This window comes from Xiphophorus couchianus, chromosome 23, assembly GCF_001444195.1.
Source record: "Xiphophorus couchianus chromosome 23, X_couchianus-1.0, whole genome shotgun sequence".
NCBI lineage: Eukaryota > Metazoa > Chordata > Actinopteri > Cyprinodontiformes > Poeciliidae > Xiphophorus > Xiphophorus couchianus.
The window spans coordinates 14,140,458-14,166,052 of NC_040250.1; the positions used below are offsets into that span (position 1 = coordinate 14,140,458).

The following is a 25,595-nucleotide window of genomic DNA, read 5'->3' on the forward strand; positions in this document are numbered from 1 at the left end:
TGGCTTTTGGAACCACTGGGATCATATTGTTTCTCCTCTGGTGAACTCACAATTTATTAGCTGCAACAAAATAGAGATCTGCGTTGTCCTCTTGAAAATGTTGTCAAAGCAAACAGACCTTTTGCCATTTGTTGTTACCAGTTTCTTTGTAACAGAGTCTGTCCAGGATTCCAGTGGCCCCTGGAATGACTGAATGGATTTAATTAACAGTGAGCGAAGAGGCCCCTGTAGCTGTAATGTTTTTTTTTTTCCTGGAGCATTTTTTTTTCTTGTAGAAATACTGTCACCAGAGATTCAACATGGAAACCCCAGGGGAGATGTTCTTGCAGTTGTTGCTTTGTTTGATCTGAGTTAGTCCCCTGGCAAGCATTAAATTGAAGTTTTGTTGAAAACATTTGAAAACACTGCACTAATGTTTCCACTGTGGAGGCTTAGCCAAGGACACTTTATGGTTTTTCATACATAAGAGTTTGCTGTGACTTTGCTGAGGACACTAGTGGATGTTCTCAGTCTGACTGTTGACACATGTAAGCTCCAGGACATGGGAAGGTCTGGCAGACCAGACAAACGCTGGGTGCCACCATCAGCCTCAGGATTACATAAATGTAATAAAACCAAGCAACACATCCACCCTCACTTCAACTCACCACCCACTTCAGATTCCTGTATGAGGCAAGATTTTTATGATAATAATAATATTTTTGAGGTCTATTTCTGTCTTTCTTTCTAGGGACATTCTAGATTAGGGACTGTAGGCAATCTTTTAAAAAATATATGCTTTCAGGAAGGGTTTGCTATTTTAATACAAATGAACGCTGATATTTAAAGATACTAAACCTAACTGTACTGACTGTGCTGACCTCTAATACAAGTAGCTAAAACAGTTGCAATGTTGCCTTTTATTGAAGTGATAGTAAAATCCTGTTTAACAGCAGAGCTGCGAAACACTGACAGGTGCCTCTGGCTAACTCACATGCAGTCCCTAATATGAATAATCAAAATAGCAAAAATATGCTAAACACTACTGTATAGTGTAATTAATGAATGATTTAACATAACAAATAGCAGCAAAACAGATTGTTTTAGTCTTATCCACAGACACAGCTGTTATTTGCATTTGATATCAGAGAAAAGAAATGTATTGCTTCTGATGAGAAAAGGAAAAACGTCATTGAACTGCTGTTGATCTGTCTTGCAAAACAATAAATAAGATTTGCAGTAATTCATTTTAGTTGTTGAAATAATTTTTTTCTGTTGAAATAACTCTGTCCAATAACCTGGATGATTTTACTGTAATTGTAGCTTTTAATTGGTGCAGACATATTCTTATGACTTCTGAGAAACTGTCAGTTTGTTCTACTTTAAATGTTTTATTGTTAAGAATTTTATTGTCTTAAGCCACTAAAACTTTATTTTTAAGCTCCCTAAGGTTTTCAGATAGAAAATAAATTTGAACATTCAAGCCAGGCATCAGTTTCTTAAAGCTGTCCATATTTTTTTTCTCTCACTTAGTAATATCCAGTTTGAAATAAATTACATTGGTCTGCAATGTGGACCTGCATGAACCTAGACACATTTTGAATCTATCAAAGAATAAAAACTTGTATTGTAGGTCCTGAAGTTCATCATTTTTGACTACTTATGGATTATACATTTTTCCTTTCCTGTATCTTCCTATGATCTGTGATGACTGTGCAAATATGTCAGGATACCTAACTGTGGGGTAATCATTTTGGCATGACATAAAATATCAGATATGCTTTTAATTGCTTAACGTCTGCTGGTGAGGATCATCAGAAGCTGATGTAACTCCAATCTTCCAGAATTGGAGTTACATTCTGTTTGATTTATAAGGGATCCCATTAAAATTGAAGCTGAGCCCAGAGAATAATCAGCATAAGCCTTTCTTCCCACATGTTTCTTTAAAAAAAAAAATGTCTCACCTGAATTTAAACCAGAAATGTTATCAAGGCTACCAGACTCTTTTCAAGTGTAAGCATCGTGAGTTACCGTTATGAAAACTGCAGCACTAAATCCAGAAGCATAACAAATCTTTCCTTCAAAGAAGGAGAGTTGGAAGTCAAATGTACTGTACATGCTGCTGTCGAAAGGACACCGCCTGGTGAGCAAAAAACCCATCTGAACCTCAAATAATCAGCAGAAACATACAGGGGAGATCAAACATTTGAATCAAAGTAGCAGCACTTCAAAAATTGACTGCAGGGACAAATGAATTATGGGAAAGCACAGTCTTCTAAAGGAATATCCCAAGGTTGTTTGAAATGTTACTTTTTTTATTTAACATTTATCAAGAAACCTATGATGCATTATTTCATCTTAGATCTCAGTGGGGAATATTTGCTGTGTGTTATACAATGCTTTGAAGTCCATACTTATTGAGTTTTTTCATATTTTATCCCATTAAAACCACGAAACCCATTGTGTTTTAATAGGATTTTATGTGGTAGACAATACACTAAATGCTTAGGTTTAGTGGAAGGGAAATGATCTGTGGATTTTACAACTCAGCTCCCTTCACTCATTGATTTTAAAGACACATTTAATTGCATTTACAACTGTGATTTACAATTACAATTAATGAATAGATGTTAACAGACATGTAATATCTACATCAACTTTGCTACCATTTCCCTGTTGAAGAAAAGCAAAGTATTTTGATCTGTATTTAGCTTCCACCTTCCTCCTCCCTGCAAAAGCAAGTATCCCACTGCATGATGCTGCCACCTCCATGTTTCATTGTATTTTTGACCACCACACAAGCTTTAGGCACAATAGGCACAATATTTTGCATGTAGGCCAAACACTTTTGTTTTAGTGTCAGCTAACCAAATTTAATTCATCTGATGTCTCTCCTATAATCTTGTGGCAAATGTTTTGTCTTTTCTGCCAGTCTTCTATAAAGGCCAAATTTTTTAAACATATGACTAATAGTTTATCTGACAACAGATTGTACTTACAAGCACCAACATTTTCCTTGCGCATCGCATTAACATTAAAAATATACTTAAATGTCAGAGACGTTTTATCAAAGAAACCAGGCTGGAAACAAAGAGAAAACAGTGCAGAAGTTAGTTTGTTTCATGTTTCCTCAGTGAGGAAGACAAACTGGTAGATAGAGGAATGTGTAATTTAAAAAGAAAAAGTAAAATGTGGAAATAAAACTGAAGTTGAGTAGTGAGGAAGGTGGTAGAGCAGGGCACTAAGACAGTGAAACCAGGCATGTTGGGCAATGAGCTCAGATATAGGTTTCCTGACAATTACTACTCCGATTTAATATATGGCCTAAATCTACTTTATGGCAAGCACATGCTCACCACTTGAGTTCAGTGCTGTATGCTCCTGTGATGAGAGATTGCCTGCTTAACTTTTTTTTCTATAATCCAAGGCTAACCAGAAGTGGTGCATTTCTTAAAGATGACTGGACAGCAAAGTTAATCCTCAGAGGGGGTGAGAAGCTTAAGATTATTTGCCATATCTTGCCAACCAAGGATATGAGTCTGTCTGGGTCTTGACCAATTGCAGCTCAAGGTAGAGGATCAAATTCACAGGCGAGAGTAGCAGTAAAGAAATAATGCACTGGGACGGAGACAGTGTCATAGATTAATTCAGTATTCACCTATAAAAAACTGGACTCCAAAATTATTCCATGAATTAAGAGGAGGCTCGCTTTCTAAACAACAATGCAGCATTATCTGTTTATCTTTTTTTCCATGCTCTTTGATCCTGACTTTGCACATTTCTCTAATGAAGAGCCCAACTCTACAAAACTACTAGAATGTAAACACAAGTGCTACATTGAAAATGGCAGCTCCAGTTATAAGAGCATGCTGCAACTTGAGAAATGTTAAACAGAAAAAAATAACAAGTCATATTGTCCTTAAGATGCATAATTAGTATAATACAAAAAAGCATTCTGCATGTTTCGTTTGCTTTTACTGCCCTCTAGTGTTATTTAAGTTAATTTGTAACGTTAATGCCATAGCAGAGTGAACTTGTTTCTACACTGTTTGAAAACACAAAATGCAAGAAAATGCTCTGATATTAGCCAGCATTTCTAACAGTGTTTCGAAATAATTCTGGTAATTACTAACTGACCTAAAACAGAAAATATTCAGCCTTGTTTAATAATATAGGTAGTTCTATGTTTTTTTAAGTGCAGTGTAACTCAGTTATTTTTTTTCTCTTACTGCAATTATTACATTTCACAGTTTAGACAGAAGGTTAAAATTTTTTCTCATCTTCCAGGCTGCATATGAGGATGCACTCTCTGCATTGAAAACTGTACAATGGTGGAAAGTACTTGTCTCGCATTCATATTACAATATCTACAAAACAGTGTTCCATCAACCTTCTTCCACAATATAAGACTGCAAGATTTTTACTGATGGACTGAGGCAGGTTTTATGTTAATCTTCCTGATGATAGTTTTTGTAAACTAATCACTGGTTTCACTCAACAAAGGTTTCCTGAAAGTCCTTCAGTTTCCAAGGGTTTAACAAGTGAAGCAAAATGACTTGTGAAGACCAAATTATAAATCGGGACACATTCTTGAACATCTGTCATTAACCAAAAGGTTATTTATAGACATATACAGCTTAGGTCAACTCATAATTTCAAGCCTGGTAATACATACCATGTTGTTCCTATTTTTGAGCTAAAGTTGCTTTGAAACTTAAATGATAGCAAATATTTTAAACTTAATTAAAGGGCAGCTTTTGCAATTTTGCAGCTTGAAGCAAAAGGCGAGGACATGTTTTATGTCAGGGTTGAATTATCAGAATTATTTGAGCAAATTTTGGAAGCATGCCACCGGTAACACAGAACATCCACTATCCTACTTTCTGTGACCTAGTTTAGGCAGCTATGGGACTCTGTAAAAAAGCAATTCCCCACCAATCAATGTTTCACACTAATTTTCTGCATCATTTGGTATGGTGCGATCTAAATGTCCAGAGACTTAATTTCTGTCCAAGCAAGTTAAAACAAGACTTCAAACAAAGTATAACAGGCAGAGATAAAACTCTCAACATGCATTCATTACTTGGTGTCAGTTTCTGTGTATTTTTTTTTTCAGACAGAGATTCATTCAGTTTAAACATTTTGGATTTAGGCATCTTCTAATACTATTCTAAGCAATATTCTTTTCCTGCATGTTTCCTGAATACTTCTGATTTAAATCCTGGATTTAGGTTGCCAGTTCATTACAGGGTGACATAGAAACAAACAAGACAAACAGCCTTACGCACACAATTTAGAACCATATGGTGTCTAAAGTCATGTCTCAAGAGTTAGTGTCCTGCATGTTATCCTAAATCAAATGATTGGTTAATTATGATGCCGGAGAATGTCTAGACATGCTTACCTGTCCTGCAAGCATATAGTCACAAAAAACAAGACAGCAAAACGTTCACCTCTTGTTATTGTCAAAGTTACTTCTCATAAGACATAAACACAAGATTCACTAAAATCCAACATAGCAAAGCCTGTCTAATGTTATTTTGCTCCATTCCTTCTTCAAAGACTTTCTTAAGTGTGTAGCCACATTGAATCATTTTCTTGCATTTTTCATTTCGCAATTCTCCTCACACTCTCGAATCAGAACATGTTCGGACTGAAACCAGGCCATTCATGTCTTTTCTTCTTTCATGTAATGTGTGCAGAATATTTTTTTTTTTTTGTTTACATGCTGAAGAATTCTTGGACATCAGTTTTGTTCTGAGTGTTTTCTGCATATTTCTCTTAATACTGCCTCCCAGTAGGGTAACTGATATTTTTACTAGGGCCCTGATAAAAATTGTTATGAAAAGAATGGATTTCTTGCTGATAGCAACGTAAATGGTCAGAAAAAACTCTATCCATTTCATTCCAAAACAAATAGAAAACCAGGTCGCAACCAGAGAACCCATCACATCTTCAACTGTTATGGTGCATACAAGCAGTCACTGAATACAGAAATGCTCAGCATTGCTTTTAGAAGAAGATTTCAGTGGTAAAGTATTATACAATTTATGAAAGTAATCCCATACTGCGACAATTATCAAAAAATATTTTCCAATGTCATTCCATGCATTTTTGGCTTAGCAGCTTCTGCTAATTCAAATTATGTGTAAAATGAAGAAGTATGAAGTGTATTCTGGTGCAAAAACAGGAATGAAACATTGGCTGCTAAACTGAAATCTCCTTCAAATAGCAGAATCATTTACTTGAAAACATCCAAAAGCTGTGAAGCTGCATACAATAATATCTACATACAGTAGTTGAGCTGTTTAGCTAAATCTGAGGTACCACACAGAATCATTCAACCTGCAGTTAGACTAGAAAGAGTCGAAGCAGAAATAAACTTTTGCTGAAACTGTTGTGAAATAATTTTAAAGCAATTCCTCAATGCTTCCTATTTTCCACTAGATGGCAGCCTACACCCAGATTAGACTGCCATTCTGCTCTCACCCAATCAAACTGTAGCAGCCTTGCTGCCTGAGGACATCATTACACACTCAATAAAGCAATAGTCAGTCATTTTCTCTGCTAAATTGATCCCCCTGCTCCCCTACAATATGTGCTGTGATATATTCTTTCTGCAGCAGAAACTGCCTGACGCTTCAGAGTACAATTATCTTGTTGCCATGTTCTTGCGTGACCATCCATCTGTTGACAGCATGCAGTACACTCGTTGGTCAGCGGCCGAGGTCAGCAGTGCCATCATCCCGGAGCATCAGCGCGGTTGTAATGACACTGTGCTGGTTTGTACTAAAGCTTGTGAAGCATGTTTCTGCAGGGCATGAACACGACACACACAGTTGCACAGTTTTAAAAGAGATATGAAAATCGACAAAACTGCTATCAAACACAGTGGGGGCCTGATAAGATTATGGGTGTGTGCAAGTTGAGAAAACAGAGTCTCCTGCTCTCAAGAAAAGGACATACACACTAAATGTATTTTGGCAAACAAGCTCATTAATGTCAGATTCTGCCTTGAAATTATGCAGATAAAGACAATCAGTTACCATCAAATACAAAATAAATGCTCAAACTTGTTTAGATGCTCAATTTAAAACTCTGTAGTCTTGAACTTTTTTTAACATTTAGTGGTCAGATGAGACTAAAACTGAACTTTTTGGCCTTCCTGCAAAATTCTCTATGTGACATGATCTCAGCGTCTCTACTGTGAAATGTGGAGGTGGCATATTGTGGAGATGTTTATTTAAAGTAGGAAACTGGAAGCTGGTCACAGTTGATTGGAAGATTGATGGAGTGCTGCAAAAAATCTAAGATTGAGGTCAGAGGTTTTCCTTCCAGCGGGACAATAACCCTAAAAATACAATGAGATCTACAAAGGAATTGTTTAGATCACACTTTGTGCTCTAAAGGCATTTATTTGAGTGACTGCAACTTGACAAAATAGGAGAAAATGCAATGGGGAATTTTTTTTGCAAGGCCCTAAACTGTGTAAAGTCATAACAAGAAGCAGGCCTTTTCAATTAAATGTGCCAACTTTAGCTGAGGCAACCCTTGTGTGCTTTTATTTTCACAACTTAGCACATCTTATCACAGTTTAGAGTTGCTGCAAACTTTCTCTCTCGGCCACTCCTTGGGCTGTCAGCAGGGTAAGGTGGAGCTTAGACAGCTGCACATGTTTGAAGCATGCTCAGCAAGGTCCCCTCCCTCTCTGTCTCCTGTACTCACTCTGGCCATCTGAAAGAGAAAGAAGGAGGGACCAGTTTCTGCAAACAGTGATGCCTTTTACCAATCACAGGTCTTTCCACTCCCTCTGTGTGTCCTTCCCTCCTCTTTTGCTCCCTCCTCCGTGTCTCGAGGCACGCCAACAAAAAAAAAAAAAAGTTCAGGGAAAACAGTGATAAGCAGCAAGCAGCTTCTGGGTTTTGCTTACAAGAGGACTCCCGCTGAATCGGGGCGAGAGAATGTTTGCATAGAACTCTATTTTCCTGCCACTGTAGCGAAACAGTGCAGCAACGTCGGCTCGGAACAAAAAAGCTGTAACACAGGACAGCCACAGGAGGGGAGACTCATTGACAGAAGCAGGCAGAGTGCGTGGCGACTTCTCAGGAGGAGCTCAACCTGACGTTTTAGCCTCACTGGCCCAGGCGTGGGGACAGGATGACACACTAGATTGTCCCTGAACTTCTTCCACTAAGTCCTCTCATCAGTCTCTGTCATTCCTGCACCTGCTCCCTTTTCTCACACGAAGATGTCAGATGAAGACTGCCGCTCGCCCATAGGCCTAGACTGCTGCAGCTGTTGCCTGGACCTGGCCAACGGGTGTGATGACTCCCTGTCCAGCAGTCCGACTCGAAGCCATGGCACTGCGGGGGCCCTGCCACCAAGTCCCACCAGCCCCAGTGTGAACCACTTTCGCCAGCTCCGCAGCCAGCTGGTGTACCAGAACCTGAACACAGACAAGCTGAACAACATCATGAGGCAGGACTCCCTGGAGTCAGTGGTGAGGGACCCCTGCTTTCTCCTCAATGAGGGCATCTGCAGCAGCAACATCGACCAGACTATGTTGTCCATTCTACTCTTCTTTCACAGGTACGTTTAATATTCTGATTTGATTAAGACGTACTTAACTAATAAGTCAGCGACTGAATCTAGAAGTTCTGTTCTCACAATACCAAATTTTGATTTGAACTGAAAATGATTCTTTATGGTTCTTGAAGAATATTTATGAAGACGTTTGCCTTATCACCTGTTGACGTTTGCCTTATCACCATAAAACTATCAATGGAAACTATCTTATTTTGAGTTATTCAGACTGTTTCCAGATTTGATCTGATATCTAAAACAGCAAGGCGAAAAGATCCAACTTTTAAACTAAATCATTTCAAAACACTTGCACACCTTCTCAAATTCTTGCATGTACTGACATGTGCAGTCAAACGTGCGCAACTCTGACAAATCTGGGTTTTTACTCTGTGATCTATGATTTTATTTTTGAACTTCCTGACTTTACATGCAATGACTATTCGTTGCATTACCTCGAAAATAAATCCCTTTGTTGGACCAATCGGGGAAAAAAAGTAAAGTTCATTGTTGGAAAGCAATTTCTTCCCATAAATTTATTAAAAGAATTATTTTATGGTTTGACACTTTCAGTTGAAAGTGTCTCATCTCCCGCTGAGGTCTTTTTTATAACACATTTTTTAAACCTCATAACTGAGCTTTTGAGAGGGACCAGAACCTATTAAGTCATAGTGATTTAAAGTTTGATTTGCTGCAACAATAAATGAAATGCTGCTTTAGTTTTTTTCTAACAAACTGCAGTTTTCAGTGTTGTTTAATTTCCTGGGTAAAGGTCAGGCTGATCTAATTTTAGAGAGGAAAATCAATACATATTCAGGAAAAAAAAAAATGCCATTTAACAACATTTATAAACAATATGCGAAACAAAAACATCAAGGTCGATTGTTGACCAATGAAAGACATATTTTATTGATTTATTTTTACAGGTAATCTTGAGGACATTCTTGATATTTATCTCAGCTTTTGTTTTCTCTTCATAAATACTTACTTTCACATAATCTTGTATTTTCTTTAACATTTACCGTCACTGTTTCATTGTTATCAGAGAGTCTGATATTTTATTGCTGTTCCTCAGTTATTACATATAATTACCATGACAATAAAACTTATAAATACATTAGTTGTATTTGTTTGAAAATACAAAAGCAAAATAAAAGATCATAAATGTAAATTCACTGCCATCTTTTCATCATATTAAGAAGTCAAACAAACCCCCATTTTCTATGTACTGACTATTTGGATAAAAAACATCTATACAATTGTTTGTTTTGATTAAACATTTAGGCGTCACTCTGGAAAATATAGTTACTGTTAAATTTTTCAGTTGTTTGGAGGCATTACCATATCAGTTATGTTCTTTGGATAAGAGCTATAATAATGCAGATTATCCATACTAGTTAAACTTTAACCAGCCTTTGTTTTCCTGTACTGTATGGCTGTTCTAATCTCTTTGGCTCATGATCTACTTTGCATGAGTACAGACCATGCAGAGGACGTAAAGCTATTTATTGCAGTCTTCACCTGATTGGGCTGCACAAGTATTGCTATTACTGTTTCTTTTGGAGTCCTGCTGATGAAGTCAATAGTGATAATTATAGTTATTCTTTAGCACACCCTGGATAAGGTTTGCATTTGCATGAAAACACCATAGTTGCAGCAGTCAGAGAATCTTCTATTATAAATGAAACAACACTTACAGGAAGTTTCTAGGAGGACTTATTGGCGTGATTGTTGTTTGAGGCAAAACCAAAAAGTTCAGATTGGGCCAGGATTTGTGATTCAACAGAAATGAACCAAACGATATTAATCATTTAGCTAGAGGCGACTTCAGGTGACTGCAATGCTGGGCCACTTTTGTCTCATTTTCAGTCTCAAAAGTGCCATCATGTGACAAACTTGAAGAGTTGTGAACACATACCGTACAATGACTGATCATGAGACTTTATGTTTATGAAAAGAGGCAAATAACAGTCAAAACACAAAGGAGTGAAAACTTCCAAAACAGCAGCACAGTGTGTCAAAGACCTCATAAAATCCTCCCCATGAACTCTTTGTACAGGAATTTGCTCCCTTCACACAGCAATTACAAACAGTAGGGCAAATATCTGCAACAAACAAATTATGCAATGAAAAGGTATGAAGAATTTCATGTTCCTGTCTGAAACTTAATCACTTTAAGGAGTGAACGCCTCAGCTATGTGTGAGAATGTTCGGTAGAGATGGGTTTGAAATAACAATGAGCTGTTAAAACAGCGCAGGCAAATGTTGCATAATTCACATAAAGATGAGATTAAACCTTAATCTCCCAGATCTTACCTGCAGACTTAATTTTCCAGCTCCATTGGGAAAATTGTGATAAATGGCTAATAATTCTTTAAGAGAGTATTAGAAATTACAGACACTAACACTGTTTAAATTTTTTGAAGAAAACAGCAGAAGTGGGACACAGACAGTCACTTTCCTTAGTTTCTGTTTTGTTTACAGCAAAATCAAAACCCTATTGTATGGAAAATTGTTGGCCAGTTTATCTTGAATTTATTGCTAGGTGTGGTCAGGAAACATCATCATCTGACCATCTCACAGAGGAGTAAAGACATGATCAGGATTTTTCATAATCCCTTTCACAAAGTCTTGGTTCAAATACTGTATAGACTACCCAAAAGTTTTAATGTGAAGATCTAAATTTGTTTATCTTTAATGGTGCCTTTCTAAAGTGCTTGCATTCCTGTCCACATTTCTTGACAGTTAATGCAAAACACAGTTAAAACACTTTAATGCTGTAGCATAGTATCAGATGAATAAATAAATTAGAATCCAGCCTTTAATTTGAATACATTTTGTTCTGTGTTTAAGAAACACAAAGAGATTATTGTTTAGAATTAAAATCGGCGGCCTCACAATTAGTGGCACCTATAGAACTGTAACTATAAAAACAAACATGACAAAAGCATCTATAAATATATATAAATGAAGCTATGCTAAGATGTTTTTCTAATCACTGAAGCCCTTACAAATAGAGAAAAAAGTAACACAAACACTCATTTCTCCTAGCATCTATTAAAAAAAATGGAAATAAAAGAGAACATGCCATTCCCATCAGGCAGTTGTGCGTTGATCTTCTCCAATATAAGAATGACTACACGGAGCGCTTACTTGCTTAAACTTGCCCATTTCTACAATAGGTGAAATAATTAAAAAGCATAAAACAACTGGAACAACTGTAATAAGCAAGCCTGGATGAGAACATCAGCTAATCTTGCCACATGCCTGGTGAAGAGGAAGTTAAAAACGATTTCCAGAGCTTAGAGAGAGCAAATCTTTCCAAGTGAGATTGTGCCATTTTCAGTAAATATTCCTTTATTCCAAGGTTTTCTAATACATCTTTATCAGGTGTGCAAATAAAGGAGGCAAATAATTCATATCAGTTCACTTGGAACAATCTGTGACATTCTGAAATTACAGTGCATCTAATCTCTGGTGAAATTCTGATAAAATCTTCCGCCAACAAGACTTCCTTATTGCTTTAACGTCACTATAAATATGCAGGAGACGCTGTAAATTCCATCTTAATCCAAGGTGTGCCCAGACAGTGACCAATTTAGTTAATTTATACACAAGTCACACCTGAAAATGTGCCTCTTATCAGTGAAACTTGAACTGACTACAGCTCCTCAGTTTAAAGAGGCATGATTTGCATGAATGGTGAAACAGACGTATGGAAAACCAAAGTAGTCCTCAATGTGCACTCAGTTTCACCCATGCTTTGTGCAGTTTGGCTGCTTTACGTGCCATTCTTTGAGATTTGTTTCTGTGTTAACATCTCAGAATGAACCACCATCTCTTAAGTGCCTTTCTATGCAGATCATATTAATGTGGAACAACTCAAAACAGTCTGGAGTTCACTTTCCAAATCCTTACCATATAAAATGTAAAGATGTAAAATGTATTTTCTGGCATGCGGGTTAACAGACCAAATGGATTGCGTGGTGAAACAAGCACAGAGATCAGAACAAAATCATTGCGCCACCTATAACATTTAAAAATCAAATCCCTTTTACAGTGTTACAAAGACATTCTTGTGCAAGAACGATGCAATCTTAAATCCTGCAAAGACATGGCACAATGCGTAATCTGGAAGATGAAATGCTGTTCCCAGAAAACTGTTATTAGCTATCCCTGCGCTGCCCACATTAGAGGCAAAACATCATCATAAGCCATAAAAGTTTCCTAATTACATATCTTGATCTGAGCTTTCTTAAGAAAAACAAACCACAAAGACAATTTATTACTTGTAAAGCAAAGATGAAAAGTGTGTTTCACAAAGGTCTAATTAAAAAATTAACTGTATTATAATGATTAGTGGGTGGATGAATAAAAGGATCCAAATACTTATGAATTATTAAGTCAAATTGATTTTACATTTTTTATAACTCATTTCTTTATGATATAAGCAATAATAATACACCAAATAAGAGAAATACAACTAGAAAATAGTTTATGTTCAATAAGTTAGCAATTTTTTTTTTATGTTTTCCTTTGCATTATTATCTGAGCTAAGTGACACTGGCGACAGTATCAAAATCCATGTTGTTTCCATGTAAGTAAGTACTGTATGTATAATATAGGTAAATAACAATTACTGACAAAAAAAAGCAATATTTTTATAGGATAACAATTTTGGCCCAAATTATCATAAATTTTCATTCCTAATTATCACATGTAAACATTTTCTTAAAAGAAAAATGTTCTTGGAGAATTATATATTTATATTCTTCTCAGAAAGTATAAAATTACATCCAAAATTATATATTATTTGAAACCTTGGTCTTAATAAAATTACCACCACTTCTCTTTTCAGTAGACCCATGAAATGGCAGAAATTCCCTAAATGCATACAATCTTATTATTGATTTAAATAGTAATAAGAAAAACATGTAAAATAATACTTGAGGTATTTTAAAATACCCCCATTACCTCACAACATGTGCGTTTGTACATAAATTCTGCTCCTTTTGAATTGACATAACTATCCGTTTCATTTCAAATGCTCACATGAGGTCACAGAGCCTCAATTTTTAACTCACACCTCCTTAAATGCATCTAGTGATGTAAAGCGCAGATGTCTGATGGCCTTCTCTTCGACAGCCTGTGAAATGTCTCTATCCCCCAGGATACAGAATCCATAAAAAAATAAAAATCTGCTCTTTTCCTGGTCCTACATGGCACACAGCTAGTTCCATTTCATGCATTGGGTATTGGCTTAGAATAAAAGGCACCTTCAGCCAATAAAAAGCAGATTTAGTCACACTCTGGACCGAGGCATTAAAGTCTAAAATGGAGTCTTTAATGACACCTGGCTTTTGAGTTGATGCCTAGAACAAAGTGCAGGCACACTCTGGTCAGTTTCTCTTTTTATTACACTTTATTTTTTGTGCTTGTTGAAGAAAAGTCTGAGCTGTTGGAGCATCTGTGTTTGAAACACAGTTACAGAGGGCAATAAGGCCAAAAATGTCAGGGATGTAATAGATTCATGTCTCTGACAAATAAAGGCCATGAGGAGCAATGCCAGGATGGAGAGTTGAAGCTTCAGCAAGAGTCAGGCTGTCAGACAGGAGGCTGGAAAGAAGACAAAGCATAGTCCGGACTAACTAAAAATAGGGTACTGTTGATAGTGAGCTGAGGTAAGATATAGGCAGAGTGCTGATGTTTGTGGTATAAATCAAACAGAGTGCCAAAGAGAGAGGAAGTCTTCATGAAAAGTTTTTTCGTCTCGCTTTCCAGAGTTTCCTCTACAATAACAAGAGGTGGTCAGGGATCACTTTCCAGCATAAAAGACTACTTTAACAATTTAGCGTGTATTTGTTTGTCTTTGAAACACATACTATGCCATTTTGTTCACTGGAGGACCTGGTTAAAAATGAATGCAAAACTATTTATTTTAATTGGGCTTTTATTGCCTTGTTGTGCTGTGACTTTGTGAACAGCATGGGAATGTTCTTGGTGCATTGCCAGACGATTCTTGGAACCACCTTCACATAGTTGGTATTCCAGTTTATAACTGCGTCAGACTGTCAAGGGCCTCAGACACCAGGTCTACTGTCTGTGAGAAAATGGTTATTAGACCAAAGACAAAACATGAAGAATGCATACATTTTACTTCCTAAACCTGCACAAACACAGACAATGGAAACCAATATTATGATCTTGTTGTGCAGACAGAAATGAATGTGTGTGTGTGGGCGTGCGGGGGTGTGTGTCTCAATGTATAAAATGTACAGACACACCCTGAACCACAAGTTCATGCAATCTGGGCTGTACAACTCTTTCTTAAACGACACTGTTGCCACTTTGTGCTCAGTTGCTCTTAGCAACATTACAAATATTAGATATATTGCAGAGAGCTGTTCCTTTTCTCCGTGAACTTTGTTTAGATTATTTGTCTCAATATCACTGAACACATTTTTCTTCTGCACAGCCATAATAATAGTATGGTGTAATTGTAGACTCACTACCTTCTTGTCACCAAAGGAATACAGGTTATTCAGTCAATAGGTGCTGGAAACACCCCAAAAATTGCAAAATTTCCTTACAAGATTTTCTTAAATGAGTTATGGCAATAACTTTTCACCTATATTCTAACATAATCGTACATTGTTATCTCAAAGGTTTGTATTACAATTTATTCAAGTTCATTTTGGCTCAGATCCCCATTTGCACCAGCTTTTAATCTTTTGACAGATAAGGACCCCTAATGAAACCAAAATAAGTTTGAGCAAAAAATGGATGATGAATCTCCAAGCGCTATGTCAGACTGTCATGGGAATACAGTATAAGCACCGAGAAAAAACATAGGTTAAATCTGTGGAATGCGGAAACATAAGTATGCATTTTCAAATGAAAGACTTGGACGAAGCTCATTTGCTGAAAAAATATAAAAATCTGTTTGTGTATTTTCTGTCCATGAAACAGCCAGGGTTTATTACAAAATAACCATATTTAAGTGGTCCCAATACACATGGCAGATTTTCTGCCAAATATTGGCCAAATGGTAGGAATAAACTTGGAAACTGGTCTGTTATTGGTCGTTTCAGTTTCTGCATTGAACTGACATGAGGCATTTTAAAAGCACAGGAACACTCCTGAATACTCCTTCATTATACAGAGGTGACCCAAAGCATTATTAGCACAACACAACAACAGAATCCATCTAAGCTCTTTTGTCCCAAGCGTAGATACTGTATGTACCAAAGGAGGATTAAAAATCTGTGAGTGACACGTGTTAGTCGTTGAAGTCACATCCTCAAGATCAGATTGTGCAGAGAAGCAACTAAGAATTATGACAAGGAGCTGATCATGAGCTCTTCCAAACCATTAAAATTAAATGCATTCAAACTCAACTTTGGCCATTACAATTCAAGATGGGTGTTACAGGAGGTAACCAGAATGACCTGGTCAGCTCCCCTTGCCTGAGCAGACACAACCAACCAAGCCCAAACATAAAGGGAGGCATTAAGGAGAACAAGATATCAGATTGCAGTACAAAGGAAATTGGGCTACCAGTATGTCAAAAATGCGACATTGTTCCTGAGCACTCAGGCTGACTCGCTGGTATTTTGCTTTGTTATCTGAGGAGCAGGATTCCCCTTTGGCTCCCAAAAGTATGTTTCCTGCTCACTGCCAATGCTATAAAGGCTCACAAAACGTTCCCTACTTCACAAAATACTAGATATTTACTTGAAATAAGAATCTGTGTGCTGCATGTTAGCATATGCAGGGATAGAAGGATGCATGTGTGCAAGATATTTTAGTCCTCCCATGCCTATAATGCAAAAAAATAATTCTTGCTTGGCTAAAACCCCCCATAATTTTCACCCTTGTTCTTGAGAATGACAAAGAAAAAAATTGTTAAAATATATATGTTTTTATCATAGTATTTCTCTGTGTTTCATAATGAAATAACTATTTTGAGCAAGATTTAAGACTCTTTTACTTGCTATTCTATATTGCCAATGATAAAATGGCCACAGGATCATGTAAGAAGAAAAAAAATGACAGGCAATTTTAATTGTTATGAAACAGCTTTTTGTAATGTATGCTGGAAATTCTCATGAGTTACTGGACTGATTGTGTAAAAGAAGCCCCAAGGATGTTCTCTTAATACTGCTTAAGATAGAATGTTGTTGTAAAACATAACAATTGTCCAGAACCTAAAGAGAATGTGATGATTTTATAAATGTACCCTTTGAAACTATATATTTGTGGTTTAAAAAATGTGAGGAAGTCCTTCAGGATCTTGCGCTCATTATTGCCACATTGCCTTTTCTTTCTCCTTGAGTTTTGTTCTACTCCACATCTCTCTGAGTTCCAGTTGGCAGTTTCTCGGCGTATGCAAGTGTGCAGAGGAGGCGGTGATGTGGTGGGGTGGAGCAGCTGTGACTGGTGCTCCCTGTCTTATCTTTCTGGACCATGGCTGTGGCGCCTAATTAGATAATAAGAGAGCACACTCTTCTTTGCATGCAGCCTAACTCAAATAGTCAGTATAGTCATCCTGCCTCTATTTATTTAGATATTTTACTGTATTTAGTTTGGAAAGTGATAAGGCACAAGGGATGGCCTCTAAGATTCCGCAAAAATATTCACACGACACGAGTCTTTGCACATTTTGACACATTACAACCACAAACCTCACCAACATAAAGTAGTACATAATTGTGAAGCGGAAAGATAAAGGATTTAAAAAAAATCCAGATTTAGATTTAAAAGTCTAACAAGTGTTCCATTCCACCTTGTCTCTAGTTGCATGTTTTAGGTCATTTCCTGCTGGAACATTTTGTATGTGAGCTAAATTGTTTAACATTGGCCTCTTCTGAGCAGAGCACCTTTTCCCACATGCTTCCCGTGTCCTACATGCTTGTAACATTCTTCCTTCAGAAATGGCTTTGATTCTTTCTGCCACTCTTTCATTAAGTATCGCATGACTAATAGGTGACTAATCAAGGAATTCTCCTTCATGTTCTTTTTGCACAGTCTGTCAGTGTTGGTGGACAGCCATGTCTGGTGTGTTCCTTTGTCTTCATTACTGAGAATAAATTAAGCGTCTTGTTGGACTGAATTTTCTGTTGGGGTTTCAGATTAAATGTTTAAAATACGTAGATTTCAAATTGTTTGAAAAAAATAAGTATTAATGAATAAATTAATAAAACCGTCTAAGACTTTAAAAATGATACATAATTTTTCCATGTAACAAACTATTTTGTGCTGTATGGATACAAAATCCCGACAAAAAGTTCAAGTTTGAGTTTATAATGTGACAAAGCATGTTGTTGCATGATGTCTTTATAGTAGCCTTAGTGGAAGCTGATGCAGGACTCTGCAATGTTCACCATGTTCTGCTTTCATCAACAGGCGTATCCCACTTGTTTTCTGACTTTGTGTTAGTTGTGGTGTTCTGACCTTCCTGGCTACTATTTGTTAACTTAAAGAGAAGGTGAAACGTAGAGACAGTGGAAACAAATGACTATTGATGAGCATTGAACACTTCAGCAAGTATATGATAAGTATGTTGCTTGAAAAGCTTAAACTCTTTGTGCCCCTAGTTAACTTAACATAGGAAATATTTTCCAACAAAAATATGTTTCAAAATCCTAAGGTAATTATACCTTTTTGTTGTTAAAAGACTGGCATTCTCAGACTTTATTTGAAATTAATTGTGATGTTGCTCCAACTGTTTTTCTTTCTGTTAGATGCCTGTTTCATAATCCCAAGTGTTTTCATCTCACACTGCATCACTTTCGTTTCTGTTTAACCACAGTAGCCAGCTCCACACAATGCACCCAGACGGTGCTTTTGTAGAGCAGGTCTGAGCCAGGACTATCATTAGCCTATCTTATTCTCCCTGGGCTTTATTCACATGCAGGTTTTGGGTACATGATGTACTCTCAGTGTACACATGCACAGACACAAAGGGAGAGAGCGAGAGAGAGAGGTGCAAAGCAAATACAGAAGAACTGTGGCTATGTTTAGATTAACTACATGAAAGACAAGAAAAACGTGGGCAGCTTCATTAAGAAAAAGATAATAATGGCTCAGAGAAACATACATCAACCTGGAGGATGACCTAGTAATGAGATATACTAAAGCAATATTGACCCAGCATATTAGTAAACTTTGCAGCTTCTCAGGGCCTCATGCTGGCCTTGGAGCTACAAAGAAAACTCCAATTCACACAAGACCAATTGACAATTTCACTTATAGTGTAGATCCTGAGAAAAACCTTTATAAGTTTAAATTCATGTGTGCATAGTCATAATTTGAAGCCAGGTTAATAATTTATCCTGCTTGAATCTGAGCTAAAAACAACGTCATGTACACAATAGCTAGTTACAAATAAATCAGAAAGTTATAGTCCTATGTTCCTGTTTTCATTCTTATTTAGAACAAGCACAAGTTTCTGTCATGTGTTGACCTAATGAAAAAACTGAAAAGTATTCATGTCACCAGCAGTATTTAGATTTAGGATTTAAAACCCTTCTTATAACTGCACACAAGCTTTCAAAGAGTGATGTTTTGCTGATAGTTGTGACAGTAAAACACAATACAGTAAATGCTGCTAAACCACTTGCATTAATACAAAATGCACAATTAAACATGGACAATTTAAAAGGGGTAAAAGTCAGTAGAGCTGAATTCCCTGGTGGGCTCAATTCACCCTCCAAATTAAATTCCTCTTGAGGCTTCCTATAACATTGGGGCGTCTCTGCAGATGCAACATCTAATTTCTTAGAAAAAAGAACAACTTCTCAGAGCTTCAGCAGGTCTTGGATTTTTTATCAGGACTCAAAAGTTGCCACATAAGACCCCAATCCCACATTCTGCTTTTAAAGTTACAGAACGCCTGCAGTTTTCCAGCACTGATGAAATGTTAGTGTTAGTAAACAGCTTTAGGTTCTTGGGGTGGAGATGCAATTTAGGGAGACCTGACTTTCCTAAACAAGACTCTTCCTGTCGTGCAATGCCTAAAACGGTAATGAGTTTGGTAATAAGAGGGGGAACATAATTTTGGCCAAGCAGCCCATCTTGAATTGAGTTATGCATCACAAAGTTAAATGGGTACAAGGGTTCTCCTTATATTTCTCTCTGTGGAATAAACAGTTATATACAGTGGATGTTTTGAAAGTAGAGGTAAACAGGATTTATGTTGAAACGTCTCACATGTGACGTGTGGCTCCAACAACACCCAGAGAACTTCTGGGAAAAAGTTTCATTAAACTGTGCAACGCTGATAAATCGAGAAAGAAAGGTAAACAAGCTGTACACCTCATCCAGGTGTGAAGCTGGGAAACTGGAGAGCATGTTGGGCAACCTGCATGCCCTGTGGTGCAATGGGTTTGTTTCATAAAGCCGGCAATAAATTATTTTTTTATTATTCAAGAAAGCTCATTTCCAGTTAAAATATACTGGAACTTGGCAGACGCTGAATAAAATGTAGCTGACAATGTGAGTTAGGGTTGGAGTATTCATGCCCTGTATTAAAATTGGCTTGCAGATCTCCATGAACCATCAAACTCTGGGTTTGATGAATAGAGTTTCCTGTGAAATTTCCAAGATTTGTTGTACATGCACTGGGTTTCTGCACTCCTGGAAAGGCCACTGGCAAAGAAAGAAAAGAGAGCAAATAAAATAAAATAGAAGGGGAGTTTGGGAAGGGCGAAGATGAGAAAATATTTGTCGACAGGTAGGCCTGTTCAGTCTGGCTCTGCTTTACTCTTTCTGGGAAACAATATGTTGTGAAGGAAAATCTGAACATATCGGCCAAGTTTCAGATAGTCTGTGATTGTTTCTGGCTGTTTGACAGAGAAAGAGACGAGACTGAAAGAGAGTGGGAGGCACCAGCCAAGTCAAATGAGCGAAAATAACAAGATGCATCCTGTCCATGACCTCCCTTCTGTCTGCTTTGCTCTCCAGCAAGGAGCGGTTTAGACTGGTTGGATCTGACAAGACTCTCTCTCTCCGTCCCTTCGTGCCATCCCACCACCATTAGGGACAACTAATGCTAGCAACATTAAATGCCCTTTCTGCATTCTTTCCAGTATGGTGTCATGGAAACGAATGACTCAGGGATTCATCGTTATGTTTGCACTCTTTGTTGTGTCGACAATCTGGGATTAAGCGAAACAGTAGTCCTACATGAAGCATGTCGATGTTTCTGGACAAAACATAGTCAAATGCAGCCAGGCTGATGAGAAGAAGGGAAGGTTGACTATTTTTCTCTTACTTAACACTATTTCTTCTCATATGTACCCAGATTCCATCTAGGCTGCCACCCACATCCGTGACACAAGCCTTTCAGGGGCCTACAATGCACACAAAGACCTATTTATTACTAGCCTGAATGTAAGGTGTCACATAACGGGAAGCCTCGGAAGGAAAGAGAGACAGAGAGAGAGAGCCGTTTACGTAACGTTTAAGGTTGCAACCTTTCAGTGTTCGTTGAAGTTAGTTGGGGTCAAGTGGTTTTCGTGTGTCAGTGGGAGGATCTTTTGTTGTGGGAGCGCCTGAGCAAAACAGGAAGACCAGCATTTACTTCACTGAAACTTTGCAATCACAGCTGGACGTATATCACAAGTCAACTGTAACATGTCAGAGGAGCAATAACACAAATGGAAAAAAGAAAAAAAATGTTTCCATGTAGCCAGCAGTACATATTCAGCTTTTCAGTAATTTTCCACAAGTGCTAAATTCTCCCACATTTACAGGAATCCAGCAGGAAATAATCATCTGCTGCAGGAGTTTTTCCCTCTTTGCCTTGCATCGCCTATTTACATGTCAGCTCCACACACTTGCTTCATCTGACCTTTAAGTGCAAACTGATCCATCATCCTTAGGCTTGTTTAACTTTCATCTGAGCAATGCTTCTTCTGCAGGCTGCTCTCGTATGCCAGGTCATGGCGTGGGAGGGAATAGTCCACATACTGAAGAGGAGGTTACTAAACTCTGCTTTTTTGTGCAGAATGTTTACAAAAAGTCTGAAATGTTCAGTCAAGGTGCAGAGAAAAACATGTTGTTATGCTTTAAGCACTTTGAATATCAGGTGTGTTGTGCTGCACAAAGCTCAAGATGGTAAAAATATCCTGAAAAAGGGGCTTTAATAATAAAGAAAGCAAGTATTGTTGCATACATGCAGTACCTTGCAAAAGTTGTAAATAGTCTTTGACTTTTGCCACACATTATCTCTGTACCAGCTGCAGAGACGCATAGTTCTGGTGGACGGATCTGTTGACAGGAAAACACTCCATAAATGTGGCCTTCACTGACCAGTGATTTAGGAGGTCACAGCAAATAAACCCTAAAAACATCACCCCTATGCCAAGACATGGTGGTGGCAGCATGATACTGTAGGATGTTGCTCTAGGAAGGCAGTAAGCAATAGTGGTTTCTGGTGTGGCCTTGGTGGCTCTTTGCCGAGGGCAGTACTGGACAGAACAGGGTTGTCAAATAAGGAAAGAAAAAAGTAATTTATCAGTTTTACCCTTAGCAAGTTTTCTATTGCTTACAGGCATGTGTAGCAGGACAAAGTCGAGTTGGTACCAGTATTGTGCAAGGTGTATTTGTAAAGAAATATGGCTGCATGCCAGAGCTGGCTTAGGATACTGAAGACAGTATATGACTGAAGTTTCTCCATTAGCACTCAGTTAGAGTGTAACTTAACAGATTTTTAAAGACTCTAGTCTGAGCTTGACAATCAGTAGGTCAAACTGTGAATACACATTCACAAAAAGTCATCTCTATTTAGCATTAAGGTTAAGACGAACAAGTAAACACTATAAACACAGGACAAACCTGGACTGAATTATTTAAGACTGATCACAGATTGTTTTATAAGGTGCAAAGGCAGCGGCTGGCCTTGGGCAGCAAGCATGCAGGAATCGCTAAAGAATATTGACTCAGGGTGCTTCAGACAAGTGCTGTCCACACTTTGGCTTTAATGTGACAAAATGTTCATACTTTATGTTTTCAATTTCAAAAATTGGCCTGACCCTTAGTTTGAATGTTGTGATTGGTTTTTATGCTGATACTAAAGTTGATATCAACAAGGCGTAGTCTTTTTGTTGATGAACTGATCTTAAGAGAAAAAGTGGGCAAACAAAAAAAACCTCCAAAAAACCTCTCACTGCTGCAGCAATCACTCTATGAGTGATGAGGATTGTCTTGGATTAGGACGACCCGTGGTTAATGTTCTGACTCTCCAACCGTGAATGATCTGTAGATGTGCTGTAATGGCAGAGTGCTCCCAAGGCTGTCCTGTTCTCACAAGAGGTTACACAACAAACACACAGAAAAACTGTGTGACCGTGTTGGCAAAACAGCCCTTCAACAGCTTTGTTCATTATATTGCCCATTGAGTAGCCAGCTTGAATGAAAGTGTTGTTATTTGAACCACCTTTTTTTTTACAAGGCCTTTTTGGGTTTTCTTCTGTTTTTGTTCTCAGACTTTCTTTCTGGTGGCTCAGAGAGAAAGGAAGTTACTGTAGCTCATAACAATGGGAAGAGAGTATTTTCTCTGTGCTTTTCTGCACACTTAGGAAGCATAAAAAGAAAACTGAAGCTGTGAGCTTAGCAAGATACTTCCACCTATTCAAATTTAAATGTTTCGCAAGGAGGAGATATCAGATTTTGACAAAGGCTTTCTTGTGCTGTGAGTGTTGTTTGCACCTGAAAAAGCTTCCCTGAGCACCTCTTAGGATGCAATTCGATTTCGGGGAGCTTTTCCTCTCCTTCTTGCACAGACATATTCTTCTTGTGAAACATTTTATTGAAGCAGATTGAAAATAATGTAGCTGGTCAAATTAGACACTCAGCTTGGAGTGAGCATTTAAGATGCAGCTGGTGGCAGCATCAGGTATGCTGTCAGGATGTTTTTTTTTTCCTTCAGGGGGTAAGGAAGGTAGTCAAAGTTGATGGGAAAATGGATGCAGCCAATTACAGGGCAGTACTGGAAGAAAACCTGTTGCAGGCTGCTGGAGGATATTTTGGCAGAGGTTCACCTTCTAGCAGGTCAGTGTAGGGCTCTGATCTTGAGCTATTTTACAAAGAAGAATAGGTTAAAATTTTAATTTTAATCATGTGTAAAGTTAGTATAAACACATCACAAAAGAATCACAACTGTAGTGCAGCAACAGATGGTTCTGTAATGTGTTGACTAAAGGGGCTGAACACAAATGCACTTCTAATATTCTTAACAAAAACCTTTGAAGACAAAAACTTCTTAGTTTAGTGTGTATTTTTCTTAGACTTAAAATCGGAATAACTTACAATGATGTTGTCGGTGGTAATTCACCACATTCTGGGAAGTGTGAATATTTTTGTAAGGCACTTTATATATATTAATTTGTAATTTTTTCTTGCACATCTTATATGCCAGCGCTGCATAATCTTGGTAATGTCACCAGTTTGTTTCCTGGCAGCCACTTCTGGGAGTCAATGCGCGTTTCACTCATTGTCCATGATCTTAATTGTCTTGGGAATAGAATGGAGTAATTGTGCAAACTCTTGGCCTGCAGTGATAGTCTAAAACAGGCTGTGACACCTGTTTCCACAAACACATTGGGACATCCAGTGGGACAGATTAAAGACTTAGATTCTTCTTATCATCTTGATCCCATGATAAGAGGCTAACATGTTTTGCAGATGTCTGCACAGTTACTCTAAAGCATCATGTTGAGCATGCGCAATAATGCTTTCTAGGTACACGTGCTTTCTAGGTGCAACATAGATGTCATAAAGTAAAAGATTTTTTCACCTTTAGATCAAGAGCTTGACAACTAATCGGGTAGGTTGTTTCAAAATTATGCTGCACACTTTTTTCTCTTGACAAGAAAAAGTGCTTAGATACTTTAGTTGATTGTGGCAACTCCATTCAGAAATTATTTTTTCTTTTTTATTTATTTCAAGAGCTTAGCTCATTTCATTTTTATGTTTACAAACTAGTATGACCCCCATCACCCTGTTTCCCCTCCCTTGTTCCTTGAGGTAACCATGTTTTTTTGGTAGTTTACCTAAAGAACTGGGAGTACAGCCAACATCTCCTATCAGAGGAAACACCGCCGAACAACAGCTGCGAAAGCCCTCCTTCCTCCCTCCTCCTCTTCCTCATCTTTTCTCTTCCTCGTTTTTGCATTTTCCTGTTTTGGTGTTTGGTCATGCTCTGCTCAACCTTCAGATATGAAGCTCTCCGTGAATTGCTCTCTGATGAAAAGCGATACACTGGTTTGACGTCTGTTGTCTGCCTCATCATGCCTGTGCTTGACCTGGAACATGACTAGAAATAAAACGAAACTTTAAGAAGCGCATATTTCCAGTTGTGTTGGCTCAGAGTTGCATTGTGTTCTTTTAAGCAAACAGAGAGTGGGGTTGGATGTGAAGAAATGTGCATATCTTGCAGCATTTTTTCGTAATCAGCGATAGTGCTAAAAAAAAGGTCTTTATGTAATTCACTAGTTAACACACATGGACAAATATACATGCAGGTTTGCTTATCTTCAATTGATTTTTTTTATGTACTCTAGTCTGAGCAAAAATCTACAAGTTTATTCATGTGTTTTGGGGGGGGGAAGTTTTTTGTTTTTTTTTCACTTTCTGACACCAGGGTAGCAGGGCATGACCGGGCAGCCTTGTTGTGTGTTCACCTTTAATCTGGAACACAGCTCCGACATGGTACACTTGCAGAGTAAATACAAACATCTAAGTCCATTGTCCACAAGGCTGAAGTCGTTTCAATGTAACCCTTCCTACCTTGTGTCTCCTCATGCAAGGTCCTAATGTTTTCGGGTCCTTCCCATTGCATAACAGCAACACTTGGGCCAAATATAGGTGGGGCAAATACGGCAGGCGGCAATTAGGTATATGACGAGACAGGTCAGAGACAGGATAATTATCTAGAGACAAAGTCGGGGGTTAGGCTTTCCTAAAGCACGCCACTCAGAGAGGCTTTTATGCACAGGGACAATGAGGACAGACAGGAATAATATTAATACCAG

General features: G+C 37.8%; 1 protein-coding gene across 2 annotated transcripts in view; it reads left to right on the forward strand.

Annotated features, from left to right (window-relative positions):
• Positions 1 to 7,858: 7,858 nt before the first annotated feature.
• Positions 7,859 to 25,595, forward strand: part of tsc22d3 (TSC22 domain family, member 3) — a 34,653-nt gene continuing 16,916 nt past the window's right edge. Inside the window, exon 1 of one of the 2 annotated variants that reach the window (XM_028008395.1) lies at positions 7,859 to 8,568. In XM_028008395.1, the coding sequence (XP_027864196.1) occupies positions 8,228 to 8,568 (341 nt within the window). In that variant the 5' untranslated portion in view covers positions 7,859 to 8,227. The remainder of the gene's footprint in view (positions 8,569 to 25,595) is intronic. The other variant, XM_028008397.1, reaches the window with a different exon arrangement.